This window comes from Syngnathus typhle, linkage group LG1, assembly GCF_033458585.1.
Source record: "Syngnathus typhle isolate RoL2023-S1 ecotype Sweden linkage group LG1, RoL_Styp_1.0, whole genome shotgun sequence".
In the NCBI taxonomy this organism is placed as follows: domain Eukaryota; kingdom Metazoa; phylum Chordata; class Actinopteri; order Syngnathiformes; family Syngnathidae; genus Syngnathus; species Syngnathus typhle.
This window is the reverse complement of record NC_083738.1, coordinates 15,978,497-15,997,500: the sequence shown is the minus strand read 5'-3', so window position 1 is coordinate 15,997,500 and position 19,004 is coordinate 15,978,497. Positions and strand designations below refer to the sequence as shown.

At 37.2% G+C, this 19,004-nt stretch overlaps 2 protein-coding genes across 5 annotated transcripts in view; both read left to right on the top strand.

Annotated features, from left to right (window-relative positions):
- Positions 1 to 2,920, top strand: part of sfxn5b (sideroflexin 5b) — a 9,067-nt gene extending 6,147 nt beyond the window's left edge. For 3 of the 4 annotated variants that reach the window (XM_061284947.1, XM_061284937.1, XM_061284956.1), the window contains 3 exons: positions 14 to 99; positions 1,422 to 1,539; positions 1,702 to 2,920. In XM_061284947.1, coding sequence (XP_061140931.1) covers positions 14 to 99; positions 1,422 to 1,539; positions 1,702 to 1,779 — 282 coding nt within the window. In that variant the 3' untranslated portion in view covers positions 1,780 to 2,920. Of the gene's footprint in view, positions 1 to 13; positions 100 to 1,421; positions 1,540 to 1,701 lie in introns of those variants that run through there. The other variant, XR_009715128.1, reaches the window with a different exon arrangement.
- Positions 2,921 to 3,576: 656 nt separating this feature from the next.
- Positions 3,577 to 12,539, top strand: smyd5 (SMYD family member 5). The gene is made up of 13 exons (XM_061289191.1): positions 3,577 to 3,721; positions 4,268 to 4,376; positions 4,447 to 4,586; positions 4,915 to 5,036; positions 5,113 to 5,182; positions 5,960 to 6,064; positions 6,157 to 6,219; positions 6,606 to 6,676; positions 6,758 to 6,864; positions 7,491 to 7,547; positions 7,639 to 7,733; positions 8,500 to 8,570; positions 10,938 to 12,539. Exons 1-13 carry the CDS (start codon positions 3,629 to 3,631, stop codon positions 11,092 to 11,094), a joined length of 1,260 nt encoding a protein of 419 aa, XP_061145175.1. The 5' UTR covers positions 3,577 to 3,628; the 3' UTR covers positions 11,095 to 12,539.
- The last annotated feature ends 6,465 nt before the right edge of the window (positions 12,540 to 19,004 follow it).

Here is a 19,004-nt window from a genome sequence, read left to right as displayed (position 1 = left end):
TGTCATCCCGCAGGCCATCGCAGAGACGGCGTTCACACGTGTGGTACTCCCCATGCCCATCTTTGTGCTACCCCCCATCATCATGTCCTACCTCGAGAGGTTGGTACACACACACGGAACACAGTTGAGACCTTTATCAGCCGAGGCTGCGTGCCTTATTTTGAAGCAAGGAAAAAATGTCCAGCCAATCAGTCGAGAAGGAAAACTGAATAATGTACTCTGTAACAAAACAAAAAATTAACATCATGATAAAAAGTCTTTGCAGTTATTAACATACAGGTAAAAGTTAAGGGGAAATGGTATTAGATTAAATATCAATTAAAAAGTAATTTCAAAAAAAGTGGTGCTATCACTTTATTATTACTTTTTTGTCATATGCTAAAATAAAATCATGCTTTTTGGAAAATTATTGATTAAATTGAAAAAAAAATTAAAAGTCACAATTTTGTCATGTACAAAAACGTTTTTGTCAAAGAAAGAGAAAATATACGTATAAAAATGCATTTTTATTTCTACTCTATGATTTTGTTTAACCATGCGAAGAAACAAGCATATGGCCATGAAAACGTCCATTTCAACATGCCAGAATCTAACAAGGCATGTTTGAACAACATGCTCAGTGGGAGCAGCAGCCTGAGGCCAACGAAGAAATGTTCAAACTCGAAAATCTGGAACAGCAGCATCCACGTATGACAGCTATGCACACAACTTGCATCAGACATAGTTTTAAAATACACAATAGAAGGTTGCCTCATTGTACGTATACTGAATGTTTCTTTAGGTCGAGGTTAACCTCCATACTGAGAAAAAATTCCAGTGTATTCATTACGTACTGAAAGCAGTGTAGCTCAAAATATGCTATAAAATGAATAGAAAATAATTGACTGCTGGGAATAAATTATAACAATTTTGCGGTAAACTCATTACAATAGGGTTGAAAATCTGCAACAGCTACTGTCAATAACATCGATGGACTGAGATCGTTATACAGTTACGGCACTAAATACAGTATTATAGACAGTGTCAGAGATTTTGATATCATTCTTACTTGAATTCATTCTATGTATGTGGTTCTTCATCAAGCCCTGCAGTGAGCTGTGCTAATGAATAATAGACCACGTTGAGTAATTGCACCTTGTGGTGGTTTCGCACAAGAAGATGAAGCTCACGATTCTGCACTTGTCTTCCCCCCCACCCCCCACAGTTCCCAAAATAACTGCAGGCTTCTAAGAGATCGATGTGCACATGCAGCCTCACTCACGTTTGCTTTTTTATATATATATATATATATATATATATATATATATATATATATATATATATATATATATATATATATATATATATATATATATATATATATATATATATATATATATATATATATATATATATAATAAATGTCTGGTTGTGCATTACAGGCTGCCCTTCCTGCAGAAGAACCGCAGACTGATGCTGCCCATCCACAGCATTGTGTGTCTGCTTACCTTTGGCTTGTCGCTGCCCGTGGCCATCAGCCTCTTCCCGCAGATGTCACAGGTACATTACGAGCAGATTTTATGATTCAAGGTCGCAGGGCTTCAACTTCCAAATCAAACGTACCACGCCTGTCAAGTGCCCTCGCAGTCCACACACCTCTTATTTTTCTAATTACAATCTCACCTTCAAGTCTCGCTCTGATTTTTTTTAACCTCCTCACAGATTGAGGTGTCTCGCCTGGAGCCCGAGATCGCCATGGCAACAGATTGCAAAGTGGTGACCTACAACAAGGGTTTATGATGGATGACGTGACGGTCCGAGAGAAAACAAGGATGTGATGAGAAGAACATTAACACAGAAACTTATTGCAATCTGTATGTATAGAAATATGATCAAATGAAATGCATTTTATTAATATAATGTGATATGTTGTAAATAGGCCACATTAATAGACACATTAATAGTTTAAACATGCAATAACAGTATTTGCCACAAGAGAGCATCAAAAACTTGCATTGCTAAAGATATTTTAAATTGTGTTTCCTAATAAAAATATACTGGTAATAGTAATGTATTTCTATATATTTTTAAATTTAGTAATTTTTGAAAATGATTTCCAATAAATACAATTTTATACAGTAATTATAAATTATTTGTACAGTTTTACGTACATTACGTATATCATTTTACAGAATCGCCATATAGCAGTTGTCGACGTTTTTGAACCAGTTCATAAACAACTCCCGGGCCTTGTCGTTTGACTTGAGTAATAATGTTCCAATATTTTCATAATTAAAAACCTATCACGATTCACAATTGCTGCTGAATTTCACTGTTTAAGTAAATGGCACCATAATTAATCATATTACCATTAATGTATTTTGTCAATTGACATTCAAGATGGTGCATATTTTCATGTATTTGGATTTATTTTATATATATATATACCCTTACAAGACCACACATGGGTCTAATAACTTACTCAATACTCCTCAATAATTGTTAATTTATTTAAATTATTTGTTGCTTGGTTGTCTATCACTGGGTGTGTTATTTTATTTTTACACTTTTTTTAGTCATATTGCAGGGTAATATTGCTCTGTAACTTAAGAAGCACTGCACTAAATATTAGTGCAATGAAAGTCTGTGCTACTATTGTTCTATGTGGATGTAAAAATGTCTGTCTGATTTAAAATTGCCTGAAATAACTGACACATGCCAAGCATTTTGACACCAACAATGTGAAACAGTCATTTCTTCATTATTTTGTGGTAATTTGTACGGTATGCACTCCTAATAATTAATTTTGCATACAATTTTTCGACCAATCCTATATCACTAACTGACGTAAAATGATTGTTATTAAATATATACTTGTAAAATTTACACTAAAAATTCACTGGCTGCAAAGTGCATGGTCTAAATAAATATACTTAATATATTCTGTGAATAAGTTTCATTATTTTAATATTTCTTTTACCATTCACCAAACCCAAACCAATCATTGTGTCTTACAGTGATTTTAATAGTGTGGTAAAACTACCACTTCCTTTTAAATAGATCATTCCTTAATTGATTTTGTTTTTATTTTCCTATATTTAAACACCGTTTTGAGGTTCAATTTTAAAGTTGCTTTAAAAAATATTACATGTACTTGTTTGGAATAAAATGTCTCTGATTTTGATGTTGGGAATGATAGTGGTAGCGCAGGTGGCACTGGCTAAATTTCTCTCTGGCATGTCTCCAGTCCAACTTGTTTTCATGTAATTTAATAAATTATGTATTCTATTCATATTCAATAAATCCAGCCATCAATTCTCAAAACCGCTTATCCTTATCTTACTTGCACACATTGGGAATCAATCCCATGCTGCCTGCCTGCAAATAAGTCAGTTTAGTGTACTCTGCATCAGGCACTTTATTCAGTTTTAAAATTCATTGTATTCAGTTCTCACACATCATTCCATTTCAAATTTTGGCATTTCATCATTTACACGCAATCGCTGCAGAAATTGCACGCGTCTCCTTATTTTGTTAATACGCTACAGTTCACATAGTGGTCTTTAGGGGGCGCCTCACATACTCGCAGCAGAGTAGTGGCATGCGCATGTGCAAGCGAGTATCCTCGAGGTGAAAGTTCGTCTCCAAGATGGCGGCCCCCTTGGATGACATGTTTTCCTTCTGCATGGATCCCAGCAAAGTTGCCGGCGCCGTGGAAGTGCGATTTATTGACAACGTCAAGGTTGGTCTGTTGACATTTTTGGTCATTTTTATGCTGGAATGAGAAAAGAAGGGAAAAAAGAAAATTGGCTTTACTCACCGCTTTTCCACCTTAGTCGCATGCTACACATATGTTATGTATATTTGCCTTTTGAACTATACGACATCCATGCAGTTTGTTTATACGTGCCTAAAAATTGCAGGTAAACACTATTACTATTGTGCGGTTTTCCGCGTTTCAGCTGTAACAAGCAATTTTGATTGACATCCAGCAGACAATCAGTGCAAACGCATCAGAAACTCCCATTAGATTATATTTATAATATGACATTTTGAAACTTAATAAGAGTCAATCTTATAGTCGCCATATTAATATTAGAAATACTCCAATACCATACATGTTTTGGTGTATGTGAGATCATTAAAGACTCATTTGTCCATAGGTGTGAATGTGAGTGTGACTGATTGTCTGTATGGGCCCCGTGACTGGTGTATGATAGAAAATTGATGGATTTGTTCAATTCTGGCTTCATTGAGTTTAACTGTTGCTTCTAACATATGCTTAAAGGGGAAAGGTCTGTTTGCAAAGAGGGGCATCAAGAAGGGTGAGGTCATTTTCATTGAGCGCCCGCTTGTCTGTGCCCAGTTCCTGTGGAATGCTTTGTATAAATATAAAGGTAAGACAGTTTGAGCAGGTTTAAATGACTTGATGTCTCATGATTGACGTTTGAATTGTGTTTTTAACAGCATGTGATTACTGTTTACGAGCCCTGGAGACGGCGGAGGAGAACGCTAGGAGACTGGCAGGCAATCCAGACCTCAGGCTTCCTTATGCGGAACTCTGTCCAGTCCGACCACAACTCCACCAAGCCTGCCCTCAGTGTCAGGTCGGTTTGCACAGGATGTCACTGTCGAGGAACTTCAAGTTTGGAATTTCACCAACATTTTCTTCACTAAATGTCCAAAAAGTAGTCACCATGGTTAATTTAATTCCAGTCATCGTTTAAGGATTAACTTTATTGGTGTTTTACTACGGTCGTTTGCTACTTCTGTTTTTCTTCCATTGCTGTTGCCTCAAATCACTTGTTGCGGTTACCGGTGAAAAAGTCTGCTCAAATAGCACAAAAATACTCCACTGCGAAAAGGTCTCAAAGCTCGTATGTTCCTGTGCGTTTAATGAATCTATAATAAGATATGACCCACCTCCACCCGCAGGTGATTTACTGCAGCGCTGATTGTCGCCAAGCTGCGGTGGACCAGTACCATCGAGCGCTGTGTCTCGGCCCGTCTCATGAAGATCCAGAACACCCCGTCAACAAGCTGAAAGATGCCTGGAGGTGATTGGGATGATTCCAGTTTAGTCTAAAAAGTTCCTTGTGGATTTTATAGTAAATGATCCTGTGTTCTCCACAGGACCATGCACTATCCTCCAGAGACCTCCAGCATCACGCTTCTGGCCAGAATGGTCGCAACTGTTAAACAAGTGAGATTTAATTATTTTATAATGTTGTATCTGCATGCTTCCACAATGAAATCCCAGGCCTTTTTCACAGGGAGTTCTGGCAACATTAAAGGCGTGAAAGAAGAGACCGCATGTGTCTGCCTTTTGTAGACAATCTACTGAAGGCATCCCGCAGTCAGATAATTGCATGACATCACCACAAGAGTCATGTATGGTCTACAAAATACACATGCTTACTTTCTACAGATGAACGATAATCTCACGTTCTCAACACTTTTTGCAGCTTCCTGCTGTATGCTTTCACACCGGCTGGATATTGCACACACCAGCACATAATGAGTTAGTTCCTGTGAAAGAGACAATGAGGACCTGTATCTAGGACCTGCCATTAATTATTCACAGATAATTAATACAAAAAATTATGTGACATGTACAGTTAAGTGCATTACATTTAAAGTTTATGATACGTAATACGGCAAATGTACTATTTTTTATTTACATGACAAATCCATTTTAACTTGGATTGCATCATTAACCACTTAATATCAGACAATGTGATGAATAATTAACACACATTATACGGTGTGATTTCTGAATTAATGCATTGGTATTACTATTATTAGTATTAGCAGCAGTAGTAATATTAATATTAGTATTATGATAAAATGATTCTCCTTCCATCCATCCGTCCGTCCGCCCGCCCGCCCGTCCGTCTATCCATTAATCTACCCACCATTCATCGAGACCCTTATTTTGTGAGTCACTGCTACCAAAATGTGTTGTTAATTTGCATTCCAGGCCAAAGACAAAGCACACTGGCAGAAGCTGTTCTCGTACTTCTGCAGCCGCACAGCCAATGAGGAAGACGAGCTGGCCCACAAGCTACTGGGGGAGAAATTCAGGGTAAATATTCCTCAGCTGAGAAAAATAAATTGTAGAAATGTCCTATATCTCGCAGCTGACCAATGTAATGTAATGATGCTGTTTGTTTTCAGGGTCAGCTGGCGGTGTTACAGAGTCTTTTCAAAGAGGCGCTGTACGATGATGAGCTAAGTCGGGTAAATGCAAATATTTACACTTAAACCTCATCACAAATGATCATAAATCACGTTGGGACTCAAAGTCCAGTTTGCATATTTGATAAGAGACAGTTTTATATTGTTTACATAAAATGTTCTGCTTGTAATATGGTCAGAGTTCTGAGTTCCGCCCGTTTTTGGAATGGAATGGTCCCCCCAAGTAAAATCACCACAGACTTCCAGCTTGATCAATAATAGATAAAAAATAATAAACATTTGACATGACTAGACTCCTAGACTGTGGTTAGAGCTTTTACTGCAGCTTTTGTATTAGGTGTGTACCTAATGATATGACCAGTGAGTGTACCTTTCTTTGTAAAGCTCCACAGATGCATGATTGAATTGCATTATTGTTTGCGTTTCAGTGGTTTGTTCCCGAAGGTTTCCGTTCGCTTTTTGCTTTGATCGGAACTAATGGACAAGGCATCGGCACAAGGTCAGCTCTTCTTTATTCATCTTGTATTACACATATCGCCTTGTCCCTGACATGATGTTTTTGTGCTCTTTGTGCCGTCAGCTCTCTGAGTCAGTGGGTTCATGCCTGCGATGCAGTTGAGCTTCCCACCCAGAAGAGAGCGCAGTTGGACTCCTTTATCGACCAGCTGTACAAAGATATTGAGCGAGGTGACAGTTCAGCTCTTTGGCTTGATTTAACTGCAGACACAATTCTGAGGGAAATGCGTCACAGCGGCGTAAATAGAATAGCACACATCGAATGAATCAGATGTCTTCGTATACGTTATTGGACATCTGCCATTGGGAGTGCTGTGTCAAAGCACAGATCAAAGATACTCGTCAATACAAGCTTGAAATTACCGGAATACATCCATTTCAGTATGCACAACTCGCGTTGAACCAAACAACACAAATAAATTCATAAAAAAACACTGGTCATAAAAAGAAACTGTGGATGCTCCGTTTTGGTCGTGAGCCAAGTTGATCCAAAGAAAAACAGTTTCAAAGCTTGTTTGGTATCAAGAGAAACAAAATAAATATGAAGGCTGAGAAAACCACCCAACTCATGTTGTCATTTTCTTTGTTTTTTTAACAGGGTAGGGGGGCAGGGTACGATTAAAATTGTGAATTTTATTTTCATTAACAGAAGAGAGAGAGAGAGAGATGTTATTTTAAAGCCCTGATATACATTGAATGGCGAATTGGCAACCTGGGACCACAGTGTAAATCCCTCCATTAGTCTTCTTGGAGTCAAACATTGATACCTCTTGTTGTTTCTCTTCCTTTCTCTGAAGAAACCGGAGACTTTCTGAACAATGAAGGCTCGGGACTCTTTTTGCTGCAAAGCTCATGTAAGCTCGCATGACTTTCATGTTTCTCAAAGTAAGCACAAGAGCAAATAATGTTATTAGTTGTTGTTTTTTTTTTCTTCTTCCTCTTCAGGCAATCACAGCTGCATGCCCAATGCTGAGGCTTCCTTCCCCGACAACAACTTCCTGCTTCACCTCAGTGCCCTTGGTGACATCGATCCAGGCCAGGTCAGCGGATGCATGGGGCGGGGGTCAAGGGTCAGGGGTCATACACGCAGTGCTAGAGGGCAGATACTTTGTCAAACGCTGGTCCAAGGCATGTAGCAAAGTCCTCACACCACACACTTGCAATTTGTTTTGACTTAAAATCAGATTTTTTTTCACCATATTATGCGTTAAAAATATTAGTTTTTTACTATTTAATATATTTTTAATATTCCAGTCAAAGTATGAATTTAAGTTTTCTTTTTCTTCATTCTTGATACGTTCTGACTCTTTGGAGAAATATACAAGTCTTGAACATTTTTCAGAGACTTAATTCTAACAATTGGTTTTCTTTTTGAAACCTTGGTGATGTGTTGTAAGTATATGCAATATTAAAAATGTTATGAACTATATTACAACTTCTTTTCTTGAAAATATGATCTTATTCTCATAATATTGCATCTTTTTACCAAAAACTACTGACCTTCATTTTGTGTTTCTACTTTCTTCTAATATTACATTTTTACGAAAAAGACCAAGAAAAATCTTATGCTTTATTATGAATCCACTATATTCTACAACTTTTTCAACTTTTGTTTTCTTAAATCTGCAATTATTATTCTTAAAATTCCAAGCTACTTTTTTGATTTAAACATTCTTTTTGTAGTATTGTAACTTTTTTTCCGAATTTTTTCTGAAAAGTTACTAATGCATTTCCAATCAATTAGCTACACATGAAAATTGTCGCTTTGGAAACTTTGTTTTCCAATTACTTGTTTGTCCTCTCCAGGAGATTTGCATCAGTTATTTGGACTGCTGCCAAAGGGACAGAAGCCGTCACAGCAGACACAAAATTCTGAGGTGGGCTGCTCCACATTCTCCCCTTGAATCTCATGAACGCGCCAATAAGCTACGTAGATCAATGAGAAGCCGTCCAGCCGGCCAATAATGGGCCGTCTCGTGGCAGACATGTTGGGGCTTCGGCAGTGTAGCTTTTAGTTTATTGATCTATCCGAAACAGTCTTTGAATTTCATCACCATGCTCGGGTGGAACTTTTGAAGAGACTGCTCCTTTTTTATTTTGCTTCTGTGCTAACTGATTCTCTTCTTAATTTCACAAGGTACAGGTATACAACACAGTGGATCCATTCACAATTCTTCACTTATTTCACAATTTAATATGACAGCCTTTCCTTGGGGTTCTACACATACTAAAGTAATGTCAATATGAAAAGATTTACATTTATTTCTAAAAAAAAATACTAACTTGATCAAAGCCAAGTATCAGATTGCTACAGAACTGCACTGAATTCCTGTCAAAGGACCGATTGGTGGATTGCTGCTGATGTGTGGTGGTCCTTTTGGAAAAGTGCTTTTTGCTCTACAGACGAGAAAAGTGTGGCCACTGGATTCTTGATTACCTAAGGCTTTTCTCTCTCGATCGCTTATTTGGAACGCTAGTGAGCTTTAGGATGACCAATGATGAATTCTGTTTTGGAGGGGAATAGCTTATTCCTTTGACTCCTTCCGTCAACATATCTGTTTGCAAACATTTTTGGAATGGACCCTTGGAAGGTTCGATTGTCCGTTTTCACTTGCTGCAAAAAAATCAATGGCTATGCGTCAGTATTTTTTTTTTTATGGGGTGGTGCTTTAAATTAGCCTCTGTATGAGAAGCTGAAAACTACAATCCAGCTCGTGTGATTGGGAAACCTTTTTGTATTGCTTTTGGAAATGAAGGAAATGCAGTAATTGGTAAACTTTTTTTTTTTTAGTCTCGCTGCATAGTAGAACCTTCCCATCCTTCACAAACCACATTTGAGCCGCTTATAATCAATGCTACAAAATAATTGAAGGTCGCAGCGTATCGTTTGGTAAGTCTGGATTTGCAATCAATTATGGGGGTTTGTAGTTTGTGATTTACATCTTGTCATTAAACAATATGTATGTCAGGACAGGACAGGAAAAACATGGTTTGGAAAAACGATCTGTTCAAGAACCAGGACGTTCGAAAACCGAGGTTTGATTGTAAAATAAATAGATGCAGTTCACTGACAAGTGCCGCTATTTGAACTAATTTTAGAACAGTCCTGCGGGCGACTCATGCGGTCCTCACGGGCGACCTGGTGCCCGCGGGCACCGTGTTGGTGACCCCTGACGTACAGGTACATTATGGCTACTTTTGGTAGTGCTATAGCTGACGCCAAGTGTCATAACGTAAGTGTAATTGACACTTGCACCTCAGGATGTGCTTAAAGTCACACATCTGTTCGTGTCAAATGTAAATGAAGTTTTACTGAGAAGAGAAAAGATCCAGTTGTTCAAGTTTTTTTTTTTACTTTGTTGGCCCAGTTCCACTCTATCAAATGGTCATCTGTCCTCGTATGTAATTAAATATATGGTACAGATGACATGTTTCATATAGTATTGAATTATTTGTAAGAACACACTTAAATAACCTGTTAAATATTCGCGATGATTTTCAGTAGTATCGGTGACGATAGTCTAGAGCTACGCCAGCGATGGGCATCTGGTGGCCTGTGAGCCGCATGCAGTTTTTCCCCCCCACAAACCCAAGTACGTCATTTAAAAAAAATGTTATGAACATTCACTGTATGTTTTCCATGAATACTTGGGAAATAATGGGGAAAACCCTCTAGGAAAAATCCAAAATATGAACAAACATTGGAAATCGGCAGACATGCACATTCGCAAGTATCGGACGGAGAATATGCAGGTGATAACTAGTTTAAAGTTGTTATATCAGCATTCACCACTCGATGGCTGACATATCTTAGTCTTGTTTACTGTCATATACTACAACATGAGTAGTTTGAATATTGTTTTGTGGATTTGGAATCATATGCAGGACAAACATATTACCTCAATAACATTAAGATTTGGAGTTGATTTTTGTGGCCTCCCCAGTAGCACTGATGAACTTCGAGGACCCGTTCAGTATTTCAGTTGCCCATACCTGGTCAACACAGTAGTCACAGATACCAGTACACACTGATTCTATTTCACCATTCCTCTCTGACATATACCATCTTGGTAGACGCTATGTCACCTGTGTGGAGGTGGTACTTTGAGGTGACAAAACTTTCAGTCTGAAATGTATGCTCTTCCGGTAATGGCAAATTATTCAACGTGTATTTTTCAAAAGCGGTATGCATCTGCAATCATTGACTACCAGTATGTGGTTAACAAGTTGTGTTTTGCCCTCAGGGAGAACTACATGTTCGTCTGCTCGTGTGTCAAATGCATCTCCCAGATGGAAGAGCCGGACGTGACATCAGAGGAGGAAGAGGACGATGAAGAAGAAGCAGAGGCCGAAGGTGAAACGGAGGGCGATGATATGGAAGATGAGATGACAGACGTGTGATTAAAAAAAGACCACATTCTCGTCATCCTCTTGACGTGCAACCTCATCTATCCTCTAGCTCGGTGCGCACATCAATAAACAAAACTTTTCACAGTTGCTGTAAGAAAACCTTTCACCTTTTTTGGCTAGGTGGAATGGATCATGGTTAAGGCTCAAGAGTTTGTTTCTTGCAACTTAAAATAAGACATTGGAGCTCATAAACAAAATGGAGGCTCAATGTAGCTGAACAGTGCTGCCGTTCTTGCTTGGGGATAACAACAGAAAAATCCACTCATTATTTTGAGCACTGTGATGTATGTGTATTTGCTGTATGTTAAAATGATGGTATAAAGGAATATGAGGGCCCCACTTGAAAAGAAAAAAAAAACGGCAATAAATTTGTGACTACAATAACATATGTTTACAATAGTTTGAATTGTACAAGTTTGCAGGACTAAGACGTTAAAAATTCTTGTTAGAATACAGTTGTAATTTTCAGAAAACAGTTTTCTGAGAATTAATTTTTTTTGTAAAAATATATAATATGAAAAAATCATATTAAACTTTAAATTGCAACTTTTTACAATTCCCCCTTGAAATGTTATTTCTTTAGAAGGTTGTTTATTTTTAATGCAATGTTTTAAAATAGACATTAGATAATCATATGACAAGTTTTCTCACACTACTACAGTTTTTTTTTAAATTGCAATTTTTTACAATTCCCCCTTGAAATGTTATTTCTTTAGAAGGTTGTTTATTTTTAATGCAATGTTTTAAAATAGACATTAGATAATCATATGACAAGTTTTCTCACACTATTACAGTTTTTTTTTTCTTGAAAAACAATGGACTCAATGTTGTGGTCCACAAAACTAATCATTTACTTTTTGTCTTGAACTTTATTCTCTATTCTACTCTCATAAATAAACTAACTTCAAACTTTTTTTTAATGAAGTAAATAATACCATTTTTATGAAGTATTTGAAAGAATTTGTAATTTCACTTAAAAATCATTCTTTATTCTTGTGATATCACCAACTTCTCAAGAAAATGATTTCAGTTTCCACCAAAATACAACCTTTTAGAATTTTATCAGCTTCTATCGTGTAATGCTGCTATGCTGTTGCAAAAAATACATAGTTTAATAATAATGATAAGAATAAAACTTAATTCTCTGAATAAATATAGCAGCGTATTTGCTGTAGGAAATGAGGATTGTTTGTTTTCTGCTTATCAGTGTCGTCCTAATACGCCTACGGATCGTGGCGCCTCTTTAGATGCTGAGCCATGGAAACGGGCCAGCATACGTGAGTCATTGTCACAGGCTTTTTGTGTCATTCAAGTTTACACTTAGTCTGGAGTGTCATTCAGAGAGCAGTTACTATGGCGCTCAAGTTTAATTTTACTTGTGTACTGTATATATCCTTCTACATTTCTCAACCAATTCAATACATTCCCTATACGACTGTTTGGGTCATTCTGTACGATTTATTCATCCATTACCTACATCGGACTCACAATCATCTTAATTGGTCAAGTATATAGAAACACAAGGAAACTGTATCTAGTAGTGTGAACCACTCAAGCATAGCTTTATTTTTTATTTTGTGCTTTATTGTTTAGTGGGATGTATCATGTACGTACCACTGAATTTAACGTAATTCCAACGTGCATTGTGATTGTATGTCAGCTTTTATGACACAGCATTTAGAATTAACTACACATGAACACAGGCCACCTGTCGATTTTACTAGTGAGGCATAAAGCATCGAAATGAGATGTCCACTCACTTATTTATCTGCTTAACACACACCGCCACTGCACTATTTGTTCAGTTGTCGCTTGAGCAAATGTTTGGCGCGTCGCTCTCATTAATTATCGAGTTTTTTTTGGTCTTTTTTTAATTGCACAGTCGATGTGACACATGGATGAGAAAGTCTTTCAAAAGAAAGATAATTTTTGCCCCAAGCCAGAGCTGATGAATATCATAACAATGCTCAGTTAGGCACAATGCGTATCACAAAGTGCATAGTAAAGGGATCGATGGCATTTTGTTCCCCTCAAAATTATAAGTCTCTCGTAAAAACAACAACTTCAATAATCCTGGTAATACATTAATGAGATATAAATGTGGGGGAAAATCAATTTCTTTCAACGTACCTAAAAATGGTGCTTGTTTATTAATGCAAATTTATTACTAGCATTTTGGAGATTAAATTCAAAATTGGTGGCTTTTTATCAGAATAGGACTCCAAAGAATATTTTTTATCCAGAGGAAGCTAACCGAAGTGCTAATCTTCCTCCGTGTTTGGTGTTGTTGGCGTGGCAACCTACTCAACACACGCTTCATCCAGCTGCAACTACCAGCATCATCTTCATCATCCACAACACGATCATCACATCACCATCATCATCATTATGAGGGCCTGAGAAGAGATGAAGGTGCTCGTTTCTTGGACCAGCCAGGCAGGATGACATGTTTAGAAGTGGAGACAGATGTTTCTATTCTTATCTGACACTAACGTTTGTCTCTCAACGATGCACTGTCGACTCATTTGGTTGCACTCAAAGACTTGACAGCGGCTTCCTGAAGATCCTTAAAGTCTTAAAGGCATTGATGTATTCATCGATCTAAAATTTTCTTAATAGGCATTAACATGTCTAAGATTCAGTGTGAAAATTTTTAACACATAAAATGTAGGATTATATGATCATGACTAGTTTGAAATCTCAAAATAAGTTAATATTCTTGAAAAAAGAATTTACCAGCTGACACGTGATAACATACACAACTCCAACAAACATCATTTATGGACTCTCTAGAAGACTTGGGGGGTACAATTGCAAATAGAATTAAATGTTTCAAAAAATGTGTGATAATGGTGTAAGATTTGGTGCAAGTCTGGATAAAATTGCTTCTTTTTTGCTTTCCACTTGTTCAATTACTGAAGGAGTTGTGATTTCTTCAGATTTGGACATTTTACCAAGTAGTGATTTCCCAGACTTGGATCTTGCATGAGGGCTATGTAACGTTGGAAAAATATGACATATGCAAAATTTGTGTTGAATTTTGCTGTATTGATACTTAACATATTTAATGACAAAATAGAATAGTCTCGTGGTTCAGATACTTTTAGAACCATTTCCATTCTATTCAGCTTGTGTTGAAAAGTGATACAAAACAAAGTGATATAAAGTTTACAACACCTTAACAATGTGAACCAAGTTGTTTACACTTGTCAAAATAATTCATTCTCCTCTGATACTATGAAAAAGAAGTGGCATTGACGTGAGCCTCACGTGGAAACAATGAGGCGTCTGTCTACGTGGTAAACATTGATTTTGACAGTGACAATGTAGCGGAAGCGTTAGGATAAAAAAAAAAAACAGTGGTCATGAATGCATCGATGATGAGTCCTTGCAGTGAAACACAAAAATAGAAAGAAAGACTTCAAAGCCTGTGTTGATCTAACACTGACATCATCAGTTTACTTAATTCTACAACACCACCAAGTTGACTTTTTAAGGCTTTAATTTCATTGTGTGATTGTAAGGTTGTGGTTTGAACAAGTTTTCAAATACCGTCTCGCAAACTGTAATGACATTGCAAAAATGTGGTTGAAATAACAATCATGCCCTGGTGGGCTGGCTTCTGGTGAATGACGATTTCACTGACCAGTGAAATTTAATGATGCGCCCACCGTTGCTGTTTACCCTTGAAAATGCTTTTTTGCCGACGTTCAAGAAAATAGTGATTAAAGTTCGGTTAAAGTAACCATACGACGAAAAGACGAACTGACTAATTTGACAATTATGGTTCGGCTTGAAATAATGAGAGACTGTCAATTGACGGAATGGCAAAATGTACTGACTCGCACCTTCTGTGAGATATATTGCAATTTTTATTGAGAAAGTATAATTTCATTAAATGTCCAAGTCTCTACAAGGCAAGAGGTCAACATTGTCAGCCATGAGGATTGCTCCAAAAAAGTTGTGGGAATGTCATCAAGTGACATAACACGGCTACAAATTTGACCTCGCAGCTATTTGGGCAAAGAGTCAACTGCGGCTGACTTTTCCAGAAGGTCACGTTGCAAATGTTGTGTGACTCATGCAGACCAAATGAGGCGTCGGAAGGAAACACTTTGACTATTCATCTTTAATCTCCCGACTCATCTCTCTGAGGACGTTCTCCACATCCTTATTGCATGAGACAGATCGAGAGACAAAGCTTTCCAAGTCCGGGACCAATCATGTAAAGCGTTTTTGTTCACTATGAGCATTCGCGCAGTCACGCTCATGCTTGCTAGGCAGTTACTTGCCTTGATTACAATCTTTGCCAGCATAGAACAATTCCTCTATGTAATTTCAATGTTGGGTAATGCAAGTAGATAGTGGACATTTGAAATGTTTATTAAGTAATAACATGCATTACAGTTTGAAAGTTCGTGGTTATCAATCAGAATAGATTTTTGTCTTTAAATGGATCCATTCTGTTAAACAGCTGCACATTGGCAACCATTGCAGGAACAGAATTACCAATGCAGAGTTGGGTTAAGCACTGTATTGAATGTATTTAGTGAAACAAAGAATGATGTACAAGCAGCCTTTACAACCTCAACTTTTGTGTTATTGTATTTTTTCAAAATATTTTGTTTCTTGAAATTACATTTACAGGCTTTATAAAATTGATTTTGTTTATTTCTTCAAAGAAAACGCTGTTTGGGATACCTTTGCGATATATTTGTTTGAAATGTTAAATTTTTTATTATTTATTTCATTGTATTATTTAAATTGTATGTGTGCCATACTGTTTTGTGAGTTTCTTTTTTCAAATTAAATTTTCCAATTAATTTTGTAAGTATTATTAACTAGTGCTGTCAAATGATTAAAATATTTAATTGTGATTGATCTCATTTTTTTCCTCATAGTTAATCACATTTTATTTGTTGTAAAGATAAATTCCTTGATTTTTTTTTCTGTGCCATTATTTTAGCAACTTTTGATACCCTTACCATGTAGAAGAGGATTGGTTTTCTTATGCAGACATGCTTTTTACTGAAAAATTTGGTTTGTTTCTATTTTCAACATATCAATTAATCAAATTAATTATTGACCGGAGAATGCTCGTCTACGTTTTCACTATTCGAAGGTGTACATTTGATCCTGTTGACGTTCAACGCTTACACTCCAATCCCATGATAAATTTTCATTTGCATCAAGCCCACTAAAAGCCCACCTGTGATCCTTTTATGAAGAATTTTATCCTTTTGTCTCCAATAATGAAAAGAGCTCCATGGGTAAAAAGAAGCTCATCACCCCTTTTACCTCATCATCATTTCCCCCATGGGACATTTTTTTTTTTTTTTTTATCACCTCGGGGGGCCCCAACACACTATGTTGTGCCATCATTCAATATCCTCCATCATTTCCATTGACCACGCGTAAAGAACGACCTCCACCGGGTTATTTCATTATGGGGCCATTTCCTTATACCTGCGTATATACGAATAATTCAGGTACCGCTAACAACGCAACTCAATGGAAGCGCACACATCACGAAACATCACTCTTGGTTTTTGCACTTCAACTGTGATTTCATACTTCCAGTATCATTTTAGAATGAATTTCCATTCTCCATAATAATGATAATGACGATAAAAATAATAATAATAATAATTATGAATAAATTTGGATAATGTTTGGACTGCAGCCATTAGGTCAACCAAGATGGTGACTGGCTGCATGGTGGTTGAACAATATAGTATACAGGAATCAACATCTTAACACAGTTGTTGACTTGGGCGAATCATTTCAAAGTGCATTGTGCATGCTCCAAACGCTGTTGCAGGAAGCCGCTGAAATTGGCCATGCAGAAACAGGAAATTCCTCCCTTGCCCCCCTGTCACTGGGGGGGCAACCTCGCACTAAATCAATTAGCGGCACTGGAGGCAATCGGAGGAACTCCCTAGAGAGTCCTCGTTACCTGAAGTGTGCTCCTCTTTCTATGCCTTTTTCATGGCGGGAGAACCAAAGAACAGTGGGAGTGGGAAGGGAAGTGGGGCTATAAAAGGGTTAAGGGCATTGGGTGGCTCGAGGGGAGTTAGAAGATGAATTAGCGGTCATTCACTCGAATGAATGTCACACCATGTGCCCTTTGCCTCATCTCAAAGGAATTATGTGAAGGTGGAAATCATGTCAAATGAATGATCATGAATGTTCAGTACTGTATGTTTTTTTACTATACGTCGCTCTGGAGTGGCGCCAGTCAAAAAATGCATCATTAAGAAGAAAAAACAGAAGTGGATCCAGAATATAAAGTACTTTTTGGGGGAAATTCGTATTACAGTAAAAATACCAAGACCAACACGGTACGTTATTAAAACAATAGAATGTACTGTTTCATGAAACGGTATTACATTTATAACACACTTTTAGCACAATTCAGCAACAGTTTATCACCATTTCTTTTAATTGTTGAAATGATGGGGAACTATATTTGGTATTTATTTTTACCGTAATTTAATCATTTTATATTATCACATTCTTTATTACTAGAACTATTTGCGACACTATTTCCTTTCCCTAATCAGTTTACAATACCAGAAACAGCTCTAGGTGTGCTGTGCTGTGTTAAGCATTGTAAACATTGTTAAATAAATTCCTCTCTCACTGTGTCAATCAAAGGTGAATATTATTAGCCCTGTTGCAGCAAACAGGCACACTGCGCAACTGTATCTCATTATATCATGTTAGCACTGATAATACTCATACAGAATTATGCCACTCACTGGCAGCCCGTATTCGTTATTGTTAGTAATTTTAAGGCTGTCCAAGTATTTCCTTTATGAGCTGTTTGTAGTCATTTGGATGACTGCATCTTGAACTGTCCCCCTCCACTCTCCCCCTGCCCCACCCTCTCCTGAGTTCGGGAGAGATATAATCCTCTTTTATCCGGGTCACTCCTGAATCTTTACCATTGAGTCCCCTGAGGACACGTGGGCCACATTTTTACCACAGACCTGAGCGACCTCACAATGTGCACAATGCATGGCTGGGCAGCAACACGCCTCATGAGGCATATGGTTCACATGACCTGGCTGGATCACTTTGACAGAATGGATGTGTTTCTTTACATCTCGAGTGGAGGAGAGGGGGGAAAAGTAAAGAAATGAGTTGCAGTTGTTGATTTCCCCTCAGCCGTCATTCCGTGCCAATCGGAGATGAACTAATTATGCAGAATTTAGCAAAATAGTGTTTTGGGAAATCAACAAAGTTTCTATGTTTAAATTTAATGCATCAAATCATCCAATTGATTTCAAGTTGTGGAGTAGATATATCTTAATGATGATATATGCTAAGAATAATTCATAATTGCAGCATATGGCTCTTGGTTGTTATCCACAGACAGTGCTTGATGACGTTTATTCCACTTCTGCTTTTACACCAAATTCAGCCTAAGTGCGATATTGCTGCAATTAGACAATCCATGAGGCAGCATCTGGCGTCATAAAAAGTTGTGTTCATACAGCGGCGACATGGAAAATTACATTAAAGTGCAGGTTTTTACAGGCAATGTAAAAAAGGAGTTTCATATACTAATGCAAAGAAAAACACACCATCAAAGTGAAATGAGTGCCTGAAAGAAATAACTATAATTAAAGTGAAATCCTTGGTTTTCACCTTTTTCAAATAATTTCATACCCAACTCTTCAGGTTCATTTGATATGTATTTATTTTGGTACTGTTTTAAATCCAGACAGAACAAGAAAGCTCGGAAATTATAGTAGACTTTACTTTTTTTACACAATATTTTTTTTCATCTTGCACTCCACCAATACTCCAGAAATAATAAAACAAAACAAATTCTAATAAAAGATAACAAGCCCACTCTAAGAATTAATTAAAACTATTTTAAAAAAGTCAAAATG

What these genes read in the sequence shown, in the direction of transcription:
- smyd5 (XM_061289191.1), top strand. Translation starts at nt 3,629, where the DNA reads ATGGCGGCCCCCTTGGATGACATGTTTTCCTTCTGCATGGATCCCAGC. An exon ending in CTTTTTGCTGCAAAGCTCAT is followed by an intron (nt 7,548 to 7,638) that starts GTAAGCTCGCAT and finishes CTTCCTCTTCAG; the next exon opens with GCAATCACAGCTGCATGCCC. An exon ending in AGCAGACACAAAATTCTGAG is followed by an intron (nt 8,571 to 10,937) that starts GTGGGCTGCTCC and finishes TTTTGCCCTCAG; the next exon opens with GGAGAACTACATGTTCGTCT.